At 45.9% G+C, this 18,634-nt stretch overlaps 1 protein-coding gene across 1 annotated transcript in view; it reads left to right on the forward strand.

Moving 5' to 3' along the window:
* LOC309556055 (macrophage mannose receptor 1-like) overlaps positions 1 to 18,634 on the forward strand; it is a 256,698-nt gene that overhangs the window by 96,034 nt on the left and 142,030 nt on the right. Inside the window, exons 13-14 of the mRNA XM_082258349.1 lie at positions 4,146 to 4,273; positions 17,027 to 17,111. Coding sequence (XP_082114475.1) covers positions 4,146 to 4,273; positions 17,027 to 17,111 — 213 coding nt within the window. The remainder of the gene's footprint in view (positions 1 to 4,145; positions 4,274 to 17,026; positions 17,112 to 18,634) is intronic.

Here is an 18,634-nt window from a genome sequence, read left to right on the forward strand (position 1 = left end):
GCAAACAGTTTGCTGAAGAAAATTAGACTAAGGACATGGATTACTGGAACCATGTCCTGTGGTCTGATGAGACCAACATAAACATATTTGGTTCAGATGGTGTCAAGCGTGTGTGGCGGCAACCAGGTGAGGAGTACAAAGACAAGTGTGTCTTGCCTACAGTCAAGCATGGTGGTGGGAGTGTCATGGTCTGGGGCTGCAAGAGTGCTGCCGGCACTGGAGAGCTACAGTTCATTGAGGGAACCATGAATGCCAACATTTACTGTGACATACTGAAGCAGAGTATGATCCCCTCCCTTCGGAGACTGGGCCGCAGGGCAGTATTCCAACCTGATAAGGACCCCGAACACACCTCCTAGACGACCACTGCCTTGCTAAAGAAGCTGAGGGTAAAGGTGATGGACTGGCCAAGCATGTCTCCAGACCTAAACCCTATTGAGCATCTGTGGGGCATCCTCAAATGGAAGATGGAGGAGCGCAAGGTCTCTAACATCCACCAGCTCCGTGATGTCGTCATGGAGGAGTGGAAGAGGACTCCAATGGCAACCTGTGAAGCTCTGGTGAACTCCATGCCCAAAAGGGTTAAGGCAGTGCTGGAAAAAATGGTGGCCACATAAAATATTGACACTTTGGGCACAATTTGGACATTGGTCACTTATAGGTGTACTCACTTTTGTTGCCAGCGGTTTAGACATTAATGGCTGTGTGTTGAGGTATTTTGAGGGGACAACAAATTTACACTGTAAGTCCCCGTTCACAATAAGGCGACCTGTGAGGAGACCTGGTCGCCTCACAGGTCGCCGTAGGTCGCCTTCCATAGGGAAGCTGCGGACCCGTTCTAATAGGAGCGACACAAGTCGCTGCGACTTAGAAAAAGGGTTCGGAGCTTCTTTGGGGCGACCCGGAGGCAACTGCCATAGACTTCAATGTTATGAAGTCCGTGGCGGCCGCTCCGAGGTCGCGGCGCGCTGGTCGCACCGCGACTTTGGAGGTCGCCCCCCCAAGTCGGATCGCCCCAGTGTGAACGGGGCCTTATACAAGCTGTACACTCACTACTTTACATTGTAGCAAAGTGTCATTTCTTCAGTGTTGTCACATGAAAAGGTATAATAACATATTTACAAAAATGTGAGGGGTGTACTCACTTTTGTGAGATACACTATGTATTTTTATGTGTTGTATTGAATTGCATTAGGTTACATTTGTGCTGTGTCATACCAACATTTCAGCCTGAATCTTCCAAGTTCCTTCAGACAGTGTTAGACCCCTTTCACACTGAGACGCTTTTCAGGAGTTTTGGCATTAAAAAAAGCACCTGAAAAGCTCACGAAAACTAATTTCCATTCAAATCAATGAATGCTTTCACACTGGGGCGGTGTGCTGGAGGGGCGGTGAAAAAACTCCTGCAAGCAGCATTTTTGGAGTATGTTTGGAGCGCTAAAAAAAAAGCACCTCAAATTGAAATGAATGGAAAATGAAATTGAAATGAATGGGAAGCACCTCAAAAGCGCTAGAAAATCGCTTCAAAAAGCACCTCAAAATTGTTCTTTTGAGTCATGTGACCTTCAGAAAAGCACACCACTTAATAAAAATCTCATTGAAAAAAAAAAAAAGCACACCACTAACATCTCAAAAGCGCTTAAAAAGCGCTGCAAAAGCTCCCGGCATTTTATGGGCAGTTTTCAACCGCCTCAGTGTGAAAGCAGCCTTAGAGCCCTTTCACACTGACGTGCTGGAAAACTGCCCATAAAACGCTGAATGCTTTTGCGATGTGCTTTTTTTAAGGAAATGTGACTCAAAAACTGCTTCAAGAACCAGTTTGAAGTGCTTTTGGAGAGCTTTTCAGGTGCTTTTGAGGTCCTTTCTATTCATTTTAATGGAGAGGGGAGTTTTTAGGTGCTTTTTTAGACCCCTTTCACACTGAGGCGCTATTCAGGCATTTTTGCGCTAAAAAAAAGTGCCTAAAAAAGCTCACGAAAACCAATTTCCATTCAAATCAATGAATGCTTTCACACTGGGGCAAATGCTGGCAGGGCGGTGAAAAATTCCTGTAAGCAGCATGTGTGAAGCGCTAAAAAAAGCACCTCAGAAGTGCCCCTCTCTATTGAAAGGAATAAGCACCTCAAAAGCGCCTAAAAAGTGCACGAAAAGCGATTCAAAATCGTTTTTTGAGTCAAGTGGCCTTCAAAAAAGTGCACCGCCAATGCCCCAAAAGTGTTTGAAAGTGTCCTTTTATGGGCAGTTTTCAAGCGCCTCAGTATGAAAGCAGCCTTAGCGCTCCAAAGATGCTGCTTGCAGGATTTTTTTGCACCGCCCCAGTGTGAAAGCATTCATTGATTTAATGGGTTTAGGTTTTTGTGAGCTTTTCAGGCATTTTTTGTAGGGCCAAAGCGCTTGAAAAGCCCCTCAGTGTGAAAGGGCTCTTAGATATTGGCAGAGACCGGATTTAGGAAAGTTATTGTCTTAAACCTAAAAGGACTGGAAAAGCATCCGCTATACTGCAATTAGCTGAAGTAAAATTGCATTGGATTCAACTTCTGTGTCTTATTAGGCTCCATGTACACGGGACGCAGGGCCGGATTAAGAGCATCATGGGCTTGGTGCTGAGGATTTAGAAGGGCCTTAAGGGCCGTGCCTTGGCATGCACCCAGAGGAGGAAGGGTGCAGCCATGCATGCCTAATTCAACATGGGATGCTGTCTCTGAAGCCCATAAACACATCCATGCATCAGCAACTGTCCCTCCTTGTCCGGCCTTCGTGCTGTGTGGGGAGGTTCTGAGGGAGCTGCCTGGGGAAGCGAGCATAGAAGCCAGACTTCTGTGTTTACAAGTGACAGAAGAGCGGTAACAGTGAATATGGCCAACCCAGGGCCTATATAAAGGTAGGGGCCTGGAGCTGCAGCTCCAATAGCCCCTACGTTAATCTGGCCCTGACGGGACGTTGTAAATGGCCGTTTAGGAGCAGTTGGGCGTTTTTTTCAGAAGCCCCTTAACCCACCTACATGTTATCTTATCTGTCCATGTACACAGGGTCGTTTACAGTCATTTGCAGGCAGTTGAGTTCAGGGACATTTTTTGGAACGCAATTATTTGCGTTCGAACTTGTGTTTCCCGGCGTTTCAAACGTAAAAACGCGGCCGAACGTGACCGAACGCGATGACCCGCGTTTGGCGCTCGCGTTTTCCCATTTTAAAGGGGAATGATTTTTTTGACCTCTAGGAACGGTTTTAAACGCAAACGCCCGCTAAACGCGGGTGCAAACGCGACACAACGGACGTTTTAAACGTCCTAAGACACAAAAAAAAAAGTTCCAGCATTCAAGGGACTTTTAACAACGTCCCGTGTACATAGAGCCTTAGAGAATGAAGCTGCCTGTGGAGGGTGCAGAGTCAGCAGATGACTATACTGTCCAGATAGACTGGGCCTAAGGCCTCTTTCACACGAACAATCCGATCAAATCCGCCTGTCAGTTTTTTAGGCGGATCTGATCGGATCCTCCATGCATCCTTATGGGGCAGCAGATGTCAGCGGAGACATGTCCGCTGACACCCGCTGCCATCCGCATCCGATCCTGTCCATGAAATCTGGACGATGGGAACCCTATTTTCCATCCATCCAGTGGATCGGATCAGATGGGATCGGATGAGAGCGGACAGGGGGTCCGTTCTCATCCGATTCCCCATAGAGAGCAGCGGGGCTCTGACACCTCCCTCTCCGCACACACGGAGCTGTCATCCGCCTGCTTAGTGGGGATAGGCAGATCGATCCCCGCTGAGCAGAGAGCGGTCCGCAAAAGAATGCGGACCGTGTGAAAGAGCCCTAAGAAAGGTTTGCTAATGCATAAATTGGTATTTGAAATAGAACAGCTGCATTCGTTTTACCTTTTCAGTCCGTATTTTCTTTTTTTTTTTTAACCCGTTGATCCTGCCAGTAACACACCTTTGTCTTAGAGTGACAACGCTGACTCAAAGCACTCTATCCATGGAGGATCAGTGTTGCCTCTCTAGGAAAAGAAGTATGTTAGGACCATAGAACTCCTCTCCATCTTTATTATCATATATCTTGGGGGGGGGGGAGTGTTCTGTATTGTAACCGTGACACCGCTATTAATACATTAAATATGTTTCCTGTACTTGTCATCACCAGTTGTACACAAGACCAGAGGGAGACAAGAAGACATGGTTTGAAGCCCGGGACTTTTGCCAAGCAATAGGTGGAGATTTGCTCAGTATAAACAGCAAAGAGGAACAAGATATAATGTTTTCAACAGTCCGGTGAGTAGTGGTGAAATGTATTTTCCGACATGCTGGGAATCATGTGATAACTTTCTGGAAACAAGCCTTCTATGACTCTAACCAGGGCAAGAATATAATTATAATTCTTCACGTGTCAGGTTCACCCTACATTGGTCAAGCATTCACTGATGAATCATCGCCTGATCTATAAAGTACATTTTCTGATGCTGTAAAAATAAAATAGCAAAGGCAAAGAAAGCAGTGGAAATCTAAGTTGCAGTATGAGATAATAAAAGTCAGGTTTATTAAAGTAATGCACTCACAAGGTGCACCACGTTGCTACGACTACGTCCACCGCTGTCTCCCTTTCGTCCTGGTGATGTCTGGTTTCTCTAGAACACCAGTGTCAAACACAAGGCCCGCGGGCCGAATGCGGCCCCCCAGGCCAATTCATGTGGCCCTCGCACCTCTCCTGCAGCTGCGGCACCCCCCTTGTCTCTGCCCCCACCTTGTCTTAGTAGTTGGCAGCAGAGAGGGCAGAACTCCTTTGCCAGATCCTGTGCAGCAGAAAGGCTTGTCTTTGCCCACCCCCCTTCTCGGCACTCTGCAGCAGAGAGGAGGGCAGAACTCCTCCTACAGATCCTGCACCGCTCTGTGCCACACCACCACCTTGTCTCTGCCTCCCCTGGTCTCAGCGTTCAGCAGACTCTGTAAGCTGACTCCAGCCCTCCTCTGGTCCTCCTCCAGACCCTGCACTTTCTTCTTCCCAGGTCCACCCGCATCTTCTTCCTGGCAGTAGCACAAGGTAAGGGGGTGCATTGTGATGTAAGGAAGGGTGAGCGACTCTTGACTTATGATGGTGGGGGGCTCTTGACATCTCATATAAGGGTGTAAGGGGGTGTGGGGTGCTCTGGACATATATTCTTACTGATATATTCGGCCCTTTGAGGACAACCATAATGCTGTTGCGGCCCGCCATGAAATGGAGTTTGACACCCCTGCTCTAGAAGCTCACTGCCCCAGAGCTCTGGGCACTACCGGCGTGGCCGGCAACGTGGGATGCCTCTTACTACAGCTCTCCACCTGGATGGATCCAGAACAATGAGGTGGATCATTACATGCCTGTTTACCGCTTATACCTTGTGAGTGCATTACTTTGTTTATCTCCTACTGCACTTGGATTGGCGCTGCTTTCTTTTTCTGTACCTACAGAGCGACTTCTAATTCTGACAACTGGTTGCTTATCTGTCAAAGTGCCCCATCTTGGGATTATTCCTATTAGATGGACTTCATTGTGGACTGATTACCTTGCATATACACATCTAAATATTTCGTTTTTTTATAGCCTTGTGTCACCCACTTGCTATTTACCTTCTATAGCGCTCATCATTAGTGTTGAGCGAACACGGACTGTATTATTCGTGTTCGTACCGAATAATTGGATTTTTTGTACCCGAACACGGACACGGACACTTTACTGTATGTTCGGGTAAAAATCCGTGTTCGGTCGTTTTATTTCCGGGTTTTGCATGCTTTGGCGCTCTTTTCATGGCGGGCTTTCAACAGCCAATCAACAATCGTTTAACTGGTGTGCCTTAAGCCATCCCAGCCATGCCTGCAAATGTCTCAGTAGCTGTGATTGGCCGTCTGAAGCATGTGACCAAGTCTTTATAAGTTCGAGGCAGCCGCAGCGGCGTCATTATGCTGCTTAGATTCAGGGACAGAGCACACATCAACGTGCTGGCTGCTGATTAGGGAAAGATAGGCAGGAAAAAACCATTTGTGTCCGGATAGAATTGAGGGACAGGTCGGAGTGTTTAGGCAGGGCGAGTTGTAGGCATTTTAGGGATAGAGTCTGCTGAATTATATAGGGTCAGTGTCTTCTACAAACTACAATCGATATTGCTGTGTGGGGGGTGGGGTCTGCACTCAATCCTGATCTACGATCTCTTCTCAATCCTGTTAGGGACAGAGTCTGCTGAATTTTAGGGAAACTGTGTTCTACAAACTACAATCGATATTGCTGTGTGGTGTGGGATTGGAGATAGGCAGGTGTCAGTGATCCACATCCATTTTTCTGTGTGTGAGCTGCAGTGAACACAATCTTTTTGGGCTGCAGTGAACACAATCTTTTTGGGCTGCAGTGAACACAATCTTTTTGGGCTGCAGTGAACACAATCTTTTTGGGGTGCAGTGAACAAAATCTTTTTGGGGTGCAGTGAACAAAATCTTTTTGGGGTGCAGTGAACACAATCCTTTTTGGTGTGCAGTGAACACAATCCTTTGTGGGGTGCAGTGAACACAATCTTTGTGGGGTGCAGTGAACAAAATCCTTTGTGGGGTGCAGTGAACACAATCTTTTTGGGGTGCAGTGAACAAAATCCTTTTTGGGGTGCAGTGAACAACATCCTTTTTGGGGTGCAGTGAACACAATCTTTTTGGGGTGCAGTGAACAAAATCCTTTGTGGGGTGCAGTGAACACAATCTTTTTGGGGTGCAGTGAACACAATCTTTTTGGGGTGGAGTGAACAACATCCTTTTTGGGGTGCAGTGAACAACATCCTTTTTGGGGTGCAGTGAACAAAATCCTTTTTGGGGTGCAGTGAACAAAATCATTTTTGGGGTGCAGTGAACACAATCTTTGTGGGGTGCAGTGAACACAATCTTTTTGGGGTGGAGTGAACAACATCCTTTTTGGGGTGCAGTGAACAACATCCTTTTTGGGGTGCAGTGAACACAATCTTTTTGGGGTGCAGTGAACACAATCTTTGTGGGGTACAGTGAACAGAATCTTTGTGGGGTGCAGTGAACACAATCTTTGGGGGGTACAGTGAACACAATCTTTGTGAGGTGCAGTGAACACAATCTTTGTGGGGTGCAGTGAACACAATCATTGTGGGGTGCAGTGAACTCAATCTTTGTGGGGTACAGTGAACACAATCTCATACTGAAGGTTTGAGGGTGCTGCCTGTTCCATACTCCCCCTACTCCTCATCTAGCCTTTTAGGGGTACAAACAATAGTAATTGGGGCCTAGTGTGGTTGTGTACGTGTGATATACATACACTTTTTTGGGATCATATTTTCTATTCCGCTATTTAATCAAAAACCTTTGGGGATCAGTTAAATTGGGGGATAGTCTGTGTTGGTACGTGTGAGAGAGATCCACCTTTCCAAGTTGTTGGGGTTCATCTCATACTTCTGAAGGTTTGAGGGTGCTGCCTGTTCCATACTCCCCCTACTCCTAGCCTTTTAGGGGTACAAACAATAGTAATTGGGGCCTAGTGTGGTTGTGTACGTGTGATATACATACACTTTTTTGGGATCATATTTTCTATTCCGCTATTTAATCAAAAACCTTTGGGGATCAGTTAAATTGGGGGATAGTCTGTGTTGGTACGTGTGAGAGAGATCCACCTTTCCAAGTTGTTGAGGTTCATCTCATACTTCTGAAGGTTTGAGGGTGCTGCCTGTTCCATACTCCCCCTACTCCTAGCCTTTTAGGGGTACAAACAATAGTAATTGGGGCCTAGTGTGGTTGTGTACGTGTGATATACATACACTTTTTTGGGATCATATTTTCTATTCCGCTATTTAATCAAAAACCTCTGGGGATCAGTTAAATTGGGGGATAGTCTGTGTTGGTACGTGTGAGAGAGATCCACCTTTCCAAGTTGTTGGGGTTCATCTCATACTTCTGAAGGTTTGAGGGTGCTGCCTGTTCCATACTCCCCCTACTCCTAGCCTTTTAGGGGTACAAACAATAGTAATTGGGGCCTAGTGTGGTTGTGTACGTGTGATATACATACACTTTTTTGGGATCATATTTTCTATTCCGCTATTTAATCAAAAACCTTTGGGGATCAGTTAAATTGGGGGATAGTCTGTGTTGGTACGTGTGAGAGAGATCCACCTTTCCAAGTTGTTGGGGTTCATCTCATACTTCTGAAGGTTTGAGGGTGCTGCCTGTTCCATACTCCCCCTACTCCTAGCCTTTTAGGGGTACAAACAATAGTAATTGGGGCCTAGTGTGGTTGTGTACGTGTGATATACATACACTTTTTTTGGATCATATTTTCTATTCCGCTATTTAATCAAAAACCTTTGGGGATCAGTTAAATTGGGGGATAGTCTGTGTTGGTACGTGTGAGAGAGATCCACCTTTCCAAGTTGTTGGGGTTCATCTCATACTTCTGAAGGTTTGAGGGTGCTGCCTGTTCCATACTCCCCCTACTCCTAGCCTTTTAGGGGTACAAACAATAGTAATTGGGGCCTAGTGTGGTTGTGTACGTGTGATATACATACACTTTTTTGGGATCATATTTTCTATTCCGCTATTTAATCAAAAACCTTTGGGGATCAGTTAAATTGGGGGATAGTCTGTGTTGGTACGTGTGAGAGAGATCCACCTTTCCAAGTTGTTGGGGTTCATCTCATACTTCTGAAGGTTTGAGGGTGCTGCCTGTTCCATACCCCCCCTACTCCTCATCTAGCCTTTTAGGGGTACAAACAATAGTAATTGGGGCCTAGTGTGGTTGTGTACGTGTGATATACATACACTTTTTTTGGATCATATTTTCTATTCCGCTATTTAATCAAAAACCTTTGGGGATCAGTTAAATTGGGGGATAGTCTGTGTCGGTACGTGTGAGAGAGATCCACCTTTCCAAGTTGTTGGGGTTCATCTCATACTTCTGAAGGTTTGAGGGTGCTGCCTGTTCCATACTCCCCCTACTCCTCATCTAGCCTTTTAGGGGTACAAACAATAGTAATTGGGGCCTAGTGTGGTTGTGTACGTGTGATATACATACACTTTTTTTGGATCATATTTTCTATTCCGCTATTTAATCAAAAACCTTTGGGGATCAGTTAAATTGGGGGATAGTCTGTGTTGGTACGTGTGAGAGAGATCCACCTTTCCAAGTTGTTGGGGTTCATCTCATACTTCTGAAGGTTTGAGGGTGCTGCCTGTTCCATACTCCCCCTACTCCTCATCTAGCCTTTTAGGGGTACAAACAATAGTAATTGGGGCCCAGTGTGGTTGTGTACGTGTGATATACATACACTTTTTTGGGATCATATTTTCTATTCCGCTATTTAATCAAAAACCTTTGGGGATCAGTTAAATTGGGGGATAGTCTGTGTCGGTACGTGTGAGAGAGATCCACCTTTCCAAGTTGTTGGGGTTCATCTCATACTTCTGAAGGTTTGAGGGTGCTGCCTGTTCCATACCCCCCCTACTCCTCATCTAGCCTTTTAGGGGTACAAACAATAGTAATTGGGGCCTAGTGTGGTTGTGTACGTGCGAGATACATACACTTTTTTTGATCATATTTCCTATTCCGCTATTCAATAAAAACCTTTGAGGATCAATTGAATTGCGGGATAGTCTGTGTCGGTACGTGTGAGAGAGATCCACCTTTCCAAGTTGTTGGGGTTCATCTCATACTTCTGAAGGTTTGAGGGTGCTGCCTGTTCCATACCCCCCCTACTCCTCATCTAGCCTTTTAGGGGTACAAACAATAGTAATTGGGGCCTAGTGTGGTTGTGTACGTGCGAGATACATACACTTTTTTTGATCATATTTCCTATTCCGCTATTCAATAAAAACCTTTGAGGATCAATTGAATTGCGGGATAGTCTGTGTCGGTACGTGTGAGAGAGATCCACCTTTCCAAGTTGTTGGGGTTCATCTCATACTTCTGAAGGTTTGAGGGTGCTGCCTGTTCCATACTCCCCCTACTCCTCATCTAGCCTTTTAGGGGTACAAACAATAGTAATTGGGGCCCAGTGTGGTTGTGTACGTGTGATATACATACACTTTTTTTGGATCATATTTTCTATTCCGCTATTTAATTTAACTGGGCCTCCATGCGAGACCTGTGTGCCTTGTTGCGCTGTTTTGAGTACTCCACCAACATGGCCAGTGGCAATGACGCCGTTCTCAGCTTAACTATCCCACTTCCATGCCTCCTTGAAAAAACAATTCGGGCGATGATGGAAGAGGATGTGGCACAGGATGAGGAGGAGGAGGAGGATGAAGAGGTAACATTTCCAAGGCTTTCAGGGCAGTCATTCGCAAGGGGCTCCGAGGGTGGGTTCCTGCACACGCAAACGCCAGGGACGCAATTGTCCAGCAGGGGCACAGTTCTGGAGGATGAGGAGGATGAGGAGGAGGAGGAGCTGGAGGAGGAGATGGAACCATGTTCACAGCAGGGTGGCACCCAGGCCAGCTCATGGCCATCACTGGTGCGTGGCTGGGGGGATACAGAGGACACGGACGATACACCTCCCACAGAGGACAGCCTTTCGTTGCCTCTGGGCAGCCTGGCACACATGAGCGATTACATGCTGCAGTGTCTCCACAACGACCGCCGAGTTGCCCACATTCTAACTTGTGCTGATTACTGGGTGGCCACGCTGCTGGATCCCCGTTACAAGGACAACGTACCGTCCTTAATTCACTCACTGGAGCGCGATCGCAAGATGCGCGAGTACAAGCGCACGCTGGTAGACGCCATGCTGCTGGCATTCCCATCTGACAGCGGGGCCACAGTGGAAGCACAAGGCAGAGGAGGAGGAGGAGGAGGTCGCCAACGCAACCAGGGCACCGCCAGCACCTCAGAAGGCAGGGTTAGCATGGCCGAAATGTGGAAAAGCTTTGTCAGCACGCCACAACAAACAGCAGCACCAGCAGCTCAGATGGAACGTCTTAGCAGGAGGCAGCATTTTACCAACATGGTGGAGCAGTATGTGTGCACACGCCTACATGTAGTGAATGACGGGTCTGCCCCCTTCAACTTCTGGGTCTCCAAATTGGGCACATGGCTTGAGCTTGCCCTTTACGCCTTGGAGGTGCTGGCGTGCCCTGCAGCCAGTGTATTATCTGAACGGGTATTTAGCACGGCTGGGGGCGTTATAACAGACAAGCGCAGCCGCCTGTCCAGAGACAATGTGGACAAGCTCACGTTCATTAAAATGAACCAGGCATGGATCCCACGGGACTTTTCCGTACCTTATGCAGAATAGCAATGGATACCGACCTTACCCACCCATTGTTCCATTTTTGCTCTTTCTCACTCTTTTGGGGTGTACCCTCATTTAAAATTTTTGAAAAGAAGCAGTGTTGGCTACCTCGTCCTCCTCCTCAGAGCCAGATTAATGTAGGGGCTATTGGAGCTGCAGCTCCAGGCCCCTACCTTTTATATAGGCCCCGGGTTGGCCATATTCACTGTTACCGCTCTTCTGTCACTTGTAAACACAGAAGTCTGGCTTCTATGCTCGCTTCCCCAGGCAGCACCCTCAGAACCTCCCCACACAGCGTGAAGGCCGGACAAGGAGGGACAGTTGGCGATGCATGGATGTGTTTATGGGCTTCAGAGACAGCATCCCATGTTGAATTAGGCATGCATGGCTGCACCCTTCCTCCTCTGGGTGCATGGCAAGGCACGGCCCTTAAGGCCCTTCAAAATCCTCAGCACCAAGCCCATGATGCTGTTAATCCGGCCCTGGTCCTCCTCCACCGCCGCTTCCACCTACACCGCCCATAGGTGTGCGCAGCCTATTGCATTAAGGTGTGCACCCCAAAGTTGAAATACACATGCATGTGTTTGCCAGCAGGGAGAGTAATGTATCGGGGCCATGTACCTGTAGGCAAGGAGAAATAGAGCAGAGCAGGTCCCAGGGAGATCTTTCCCATCTCCTCACTGGCAATGCTATGTGCCCTAGGTGATTAGGGTGTGCCCAGGCACACCCAGCACACCCTGTGCGCACGCCTATGTCACCGCTAGGCTTGTGACGGTATCAGATTTTCATGCTGCGATTAATTGATTAAGGTTTTGCCACGGTATACGGTATTATCACGGTATTCTATTATTAAATTTAAATTATTAAATTTCCACCTCACTTCAATTTCATTGCTGAATTTAGGGGCTTTGGTTCACTTATGCACATTATTATATAGTCAGTCAGTACAGACTCTGTGAACCAGGCCTAAAATAGGTCATCAAGCAGTGTCTGGCCTAACTGGTGATAACTGGTTCTGGCGCTCGGCTCCGATCCGATGGCCTGGTCATTAAGAGGGCAAATCCTTGTGGTCAAGAAGTGGTTAAACCTGAAGGAGGTGTTGTTTATAAATTACTTTACTATTGCTTTAGGCCTGGTTCACATGTATGCGGGTTGGTGGTTCACATTTGCACAGGCATAGCAGCCCATTGATTTGAATGGGCTGCTATGCCCTCATTTTCCGCAGAAAAAAGGTGCATGCAGCATTTTTTTAAAATTCAGTGGCCTTGAAATCCATCCTGCTTTTGCACCATGCGACTAACCTGCAGTTCCTGCTCTGGCAAGCTTTCTGCATTTTTTGTATACGTGGGCACGGCATTTAAAAATAAACAGTTTGCGTGTGCAGCAACGGCAGGTAAGTCGCATGGTGCAAAAGAAGGATGGATTTCATGGCCACTGCATTTTTTTAAATTCTGCATGCACCTTTTTTCAGCTGAAAACGCAGGCATAGCAGCTCAAGCCCATTCACATCAATGGGCTGCTATGCCTGTGCAAATGTGGGCCCCCAACCCGCATACATGTGAACCAGGCCTAAAGCAATAGTAAAGTCATTAATTGGTTAAACCTGCAGGAGGACCGGTGTTTTTATCTATTAATGACTTTACTATTGCTTTAGGCCTGGTTCACATGTATGCGGGTTGGGGGCCCACATTTGCACAGGCATAGCAGCCCATTGATGTGAATGGGCTTGAGCTGCTATGCCTGTGTTTTCAGCTGAAAAAAGGTGCATGCAGAATTTAAAAAAATGCAGTGGCCATGAAATCCATCCTTCTTTTGCACCATGCGACTTACCTGCCGTTGCTGCACACGCAAACTGTTTATTTTTAAATGCCGTGCCCACGTATACAAAAAATGCAGAAAGCTTGCCAGAGCAGGAACTGCAGGTTAGTCGCATGGTGCAAAAGCAGGATGGATTTCAAGGCCACTGAATTTAAAAAAAATGCTGCATGCACCTTTTTTCTGCGGAAAATGAGGGCATAGCAGCCCGTTCAAATCAATGGGCTGCTATGCCTGTGCAAATGTGGGCCGCCAACCCGCATACATGTGAACCGCCAACCCGCATACATGTGAACCACCAACCCGCATACATGTGAACCAGGCCTACAGCAATAGTAAAGTCATTAATAGATAAAAACACCGGTCCTCCTGCAGGTTTAACCACTTCTGGATCGCAAGGATTTGCCCCTTTAAAGACCAGGCCATCGGATCAGAGCGCCAGGACCAGTCATCACCAGGTAGGCCAGACACTGCTTGATGGCTATATAATAATGTAATGTGGGCTGCTAGGCGTGTGTGTGTGTATATATATATTTATTAGAGCTGCACGATTCTGGCCAAAATGAGAATCACGATTTTTTAGCTTGGAATAAAGATCACGATTCTCTCACGATTCTCTGTGTAACAAAAAAAAAAAAAATTGGGATAACTTTACTGTTACGTTTTTTTTTTTTTTTTTATTCATTAAAGTCTAATCATTGCGTTTGAAAGACTGCTGCGCAAATACAGTGTGACATAAAATATTACAACAATCGCCATTTTATTCTGTAGGGTCTCTGCTAAAAAAATATATAAAATGTTTGGGGGTTCTAAGTACTTTTCTAGCAAAAAAAAAACTGATTTTAACTTGCAAACAGCAAGTGTCAGAAAAAGATCCAGTCTTTAAGAGGTTAAACTTCCTTTCTCCCTGGCAGAGGGAAGGAAAAGATACAAATGTAATCATTTTTGTTTATAGTTAGGAGACTTAATGCTGAAAGGTGTTAGCTGAGTGAGTGAATGAGTCATCCAGCTCACTGAAATGTATCAATTCACAAGTCAGGCAGACTTGACAGAGAAACTCGGTATTTTAAAAATGCCACAATAACAATACCGTGGCTATGCAATACCGCGATATATCGAATTACCGAAAACCGGCATATGTCTAGTCACCGCCACATCCACCACCACCTCAACCTCCCTCCTACTCCATATGGGCCTCGTCCTTCAGAGATGAAGAAGAACATTGTTTTATTTTTCTGTTTTTTTTTGTTGTTTTAAGTTATTTCCCTATCCACATTTGTTTGCAGAGCACTTGCCATGCTCTTAATTACGTTTTGCTGCCATTTGCAGCACTCTAGCCCTTTCCTTTGGTGTTTTAGAGCCATTTTAGTGCCTTAAAGTTCGGGTCCCCATTGACTTCAATGGGGTTCGGTGTCCGGGAAAAGTTCGGTAAAAGTCCGGGACACGGACCCGGACTTTTTTTTAAAGTTCGGCCGAACCCGTCGAACACGGACATCTAGGTGTTCGCTCAACCCTACTCATCATATCCACTACCTGTAAAAATAAAATGTCATTCCTGCACCTGGTCCTTATAAAAACAAAGAGCCTGTGGATCTATCTAGTTATGGTAATCTTGTTTACAAAAGATTTTTATTAGAAAGTCATTACAAACAACTTAAGCCCCGGTTCACACTTCTGCGTGTGCGGGGTTCGCATTTAATGTCGGAGCGCACTGCTCCGACATTACATGCGATCAGCTGTGCGGTGCGAGTTTAGCCATACAGTTTGTATGGCTAAATTTGCATCGCACCCGCAGCAAACACGCACAGGAGGCATTTTTGCTGCCGCATCAGGATCGGATCGCACAGCGGTTCACACTTGTGCGATCCGATCCTGTGCGAACTGCACGATCGCACTGCGATATGCGATCAAACTGGGGGTGTCGTTAAGATTACATTGACACCCCCAGCGGATCGCATATGGCAGTGTGAACTGCCGGAGGTGCGTGTGCGATGCGGGAACAGGCTGCGAGTTCGCAGCCTTCCCGCATCGCATCAGTGTGAACCGAGCCTTAATCACAGTATACAAAAAAAAAACAGAAGTATAAAGTGGGTAAAAAAACGTGCAAATAGCAAAAGAACTTTGGTCATGATATACATGCAAATCGAACAGGAGATGACATGAGAGTACACTTAAAGCGGAGTTCCAGACACAAAATTGACATAATCGATTTTGTGGCCATCCGCTTGCTTTTATTCACCTGAAAAGGAAATGGATAGTTAGGATTTTTTATTTTTTTTTACTTACCTTGTCATTGTAAAAAGAAATACTCACCTTTCTTCCACTTCCTCCCTCGGCGGCCGCGGCCCGCGCCGTCACTTCCGGTTTGCAATGATTCCTGGGAGCTGAACGTCATCGCTCCCAGGAATCAATGCGACGGCACCGGCCCCGCTTGTCACTTTCGGTGCGAAGCCGCATTCCCTGCTAAACAGCTTCTGGGCATGCCCAGAAGCTGTGGAGGAATGCGGCGCTGCACCAGAAGTGACGAGAGGGGCCGGTGCAGGCGCATTCTGGGAGAAGAAGACATGGAAGAGGACGCGCTGGCTTCAGCTGCCCACAACAGAGATGGCAACGCTGGAGAAGAAATTTTAAAGGTAAGTATTTCTTCTTGCAGGTAAGTGCGAACTGGGACAGTACAGAGGCTATCCATTGTGGAATGTACTAGCCCTGACTGTCCCGGGGGTATGTTCATTGAAATTTTTTTTTTTGTGGCCGGAACTCCGCTTTAAGCATCATGATGGACATAATACAGACTTCTCCGAGTACAATAATAACTATTAGCGAGAATCCCAAATATCCCACTTGGCTTGAAAGGCTGGTATTGAGCCATGTAGTGAGTGATAGCTGCAGGCGTCACCCCAGGGCCACCACTTTTTTAGGTACGTCGGTTTGCTGGAAGTGGTTAAAGTGCAACTTATCAGATATTTGTCCCACTCTGGTCAAAACAAAAAAGTTGTTCTTTAAAAAGGGTAAAGCATATACTACCAAAAGTTTAGGGACGTCTGCCTTTACACGCACATGATGCCTTAGTTTAGAGGCATCCCAGTCTTAGTCCGTAGGGTTCAGTATTGAGTTGGCCCATCCTTTGCAGCTATAACAGCTTCAACTCTTCTGGGAAGGCTGTCCACAAGGTTTAGGAGTGTGTCTTTGGGAATGTTTGACCATGCTTCCAGAAGCGCGTTTGTGTTGGACTAGAAGGCCTGGCTCACAGTCTTCGCTCTAATTCATCCCAGAGGTGTTCTGTGGGGTTGAGGTCCGGACTCTGTGCAGGTCAGTCAAGTTCCTTCACCCCAAACTCACTCATCCATATCTTTATGGACCTTTCTTTGTGCACAGGTCCAAATTATTTGGTGGAGGGGAGATTATGGTGTGGGGTTGTTTTTCAGGGGTTGGGCTTGGCCCCCTTAGTTTCAGTAAAAGGAACTTTTACGGCATCAGCATACCAAGACATTTTGGACAATTTTATGCTCCTAACTTTGTGGGAACAGTTTGGGGATGGCCCCTTCCTGTTTCAACATGACTGCTCCACAGTTCACAAAGCAAGGTCCATAAAGACATGGATGAGCAAGTTTGGGGCGGAGAAACTTGACTGGCTTGCACCTCAACCCAATAGAACACCTTTGAGATGAATGAGAGCAGAGACTGCAAGCCAGGCTTTTTTGTCTACATCAGTGCCTGACCTCCAAATGCACTTCTGGAAGAATGGTTAAACATTCCTATAGACACACTCCTAAACCTTGTGGACAGCCTTCCCAGAAGAGATGATGTTATAGCTGCAAAGGGTGGGCCAACTCAATATTGAACCCTACGAACTAAGAATGGGATGCCTATTTATACTATTTCGTTTCACATTACTCTGGAAGTACAGTAAAGGAAGATAAAATTTAGTAACATGTTTTATTGGTTCTTCCAGAAAAGTTGCTGCATTCAAAAACACCTGGATTGGTCTAATAAGCAGCGATCCCGAAGAAGGCTTTCAGTGGTCAGACGGTTCGCCTGTAAGTTTTTTTTGTGTGTGTTATTGTTGTACATCATTTTTGATATTTAAAATTCCCACATGTGCAGAAATGTAGCTTGTGAATAAAAAAAAAAACAGCCCCCCCCCCCGACACAAAAAAAAAGGAATCTACTATAGCCACTTAACAATTTAGCCTCTCAGAACATCATAGACTTGGAAAAAGTCAAATTGATTACTAAAAATAACTAAACAAACCAGTGTCGATCAAAAGGAATCAAGGAACCATGAAAACAATGTCTGACATCATCAGGGGTCACATGACCGGACACGTCCCTTCCTCCTTAATATAACACCGCCATACTAGGATATCCAGTCCACTTCAATCCTTTATTAATCTCAATAAAAGCAATCTGTTGGATATACCAATTTTATGCTATACCTTTTAACAGTAATTTCCTGCCCATATATTTTTCTGTGTATGTTTAAATAGCAAGTTTAAAATAACAAATTTAGCATGTGACTAATAAACTGTTTATAGTGCACTATGAGAAACATTCTGTTTCCTTCCTGATTCCACATACCTCATATACCCAGAGTTATTTTCTGGCTGGATTGGTGTGTAATTGTGGGACAGCTTCCTTCGTGAGAGAATCTATTCCCATTTAATATGCATTCTGAATATTTGTATCTGGTGAGTAGGGTGTGCAACTGAATTTGGTGGAAGAAAGCCCAGTTCACTCTTTTGTGTGGAACAACTTAGGCCCCCTTTCCCACAGTCCGCTCCGTCGGCGGACTCCGAGCAGGAGGATGACAGCTGTTCTCCGCGCTGTGTGCGGAGACAAGGCTGTCAGGTCCCCATGCATCTCTATTGGGGAATCGGATGGGAACGGACCGTCGGTCCGTTCTCATCCGATCCCATCCGATCCGCTGGACGGATGGAAAATAGGGTTTCCATCCGTCCAGATTTGACAGATCGGATCGGATGTCAGCGGACATGTCTCCGTTGACATCCGATGCCCCATTGAGATGCATGGGGTGACCATTCAGATCTGCCAAAATAACTGACAGGCGGATCTGAACGGTCCGCCTGTGTGAAAGGGGCCTTAAGAAGATTACCATATAGTACCACTTAATCACTTTGGATGGAAGCACCTGGTGGTTGTTTATGGATATTATGACCTCCATAGGCACTATCTTATATGTTCCTATAAGTTTTTTCATGGTTCCTTGATTCCTTTTGATGGACACTGGCTTGTTTAGTTATTTTTATTTATGCACTAGGGAGCACGGTTATTAAATATTTGCTTTTCTCATTTATGCTTAGCCATACAATGAAATGCTCCATTATCTATGTTTATATGTCCATATATATTTGTGGTTTTTATATATATATATATATATATATATATGTATACATATACAGTCAGGTCCATAAATATTGGGACATTGACACAATTCTAATCTTTTTGGCTCTATACACCACCACAACGGATTTGAAATGAAAAAAAACAAGATGTGCTTTAACTGCAGACGTTCAGCTTTAATTTGAGGGTATTTACATCC

This window comes from Pelophylax lessonae, assembly GCF_965119305.1.
Source record: "Pelophylax lessonae genome assembly, chromosome: 5".
NCBI classification, from domain to species: Eukaryota; Metazoa; Chordata; class Amphibia; order Anura; family Ranidae; genus Pelophylax; species Pelophylax lessonae.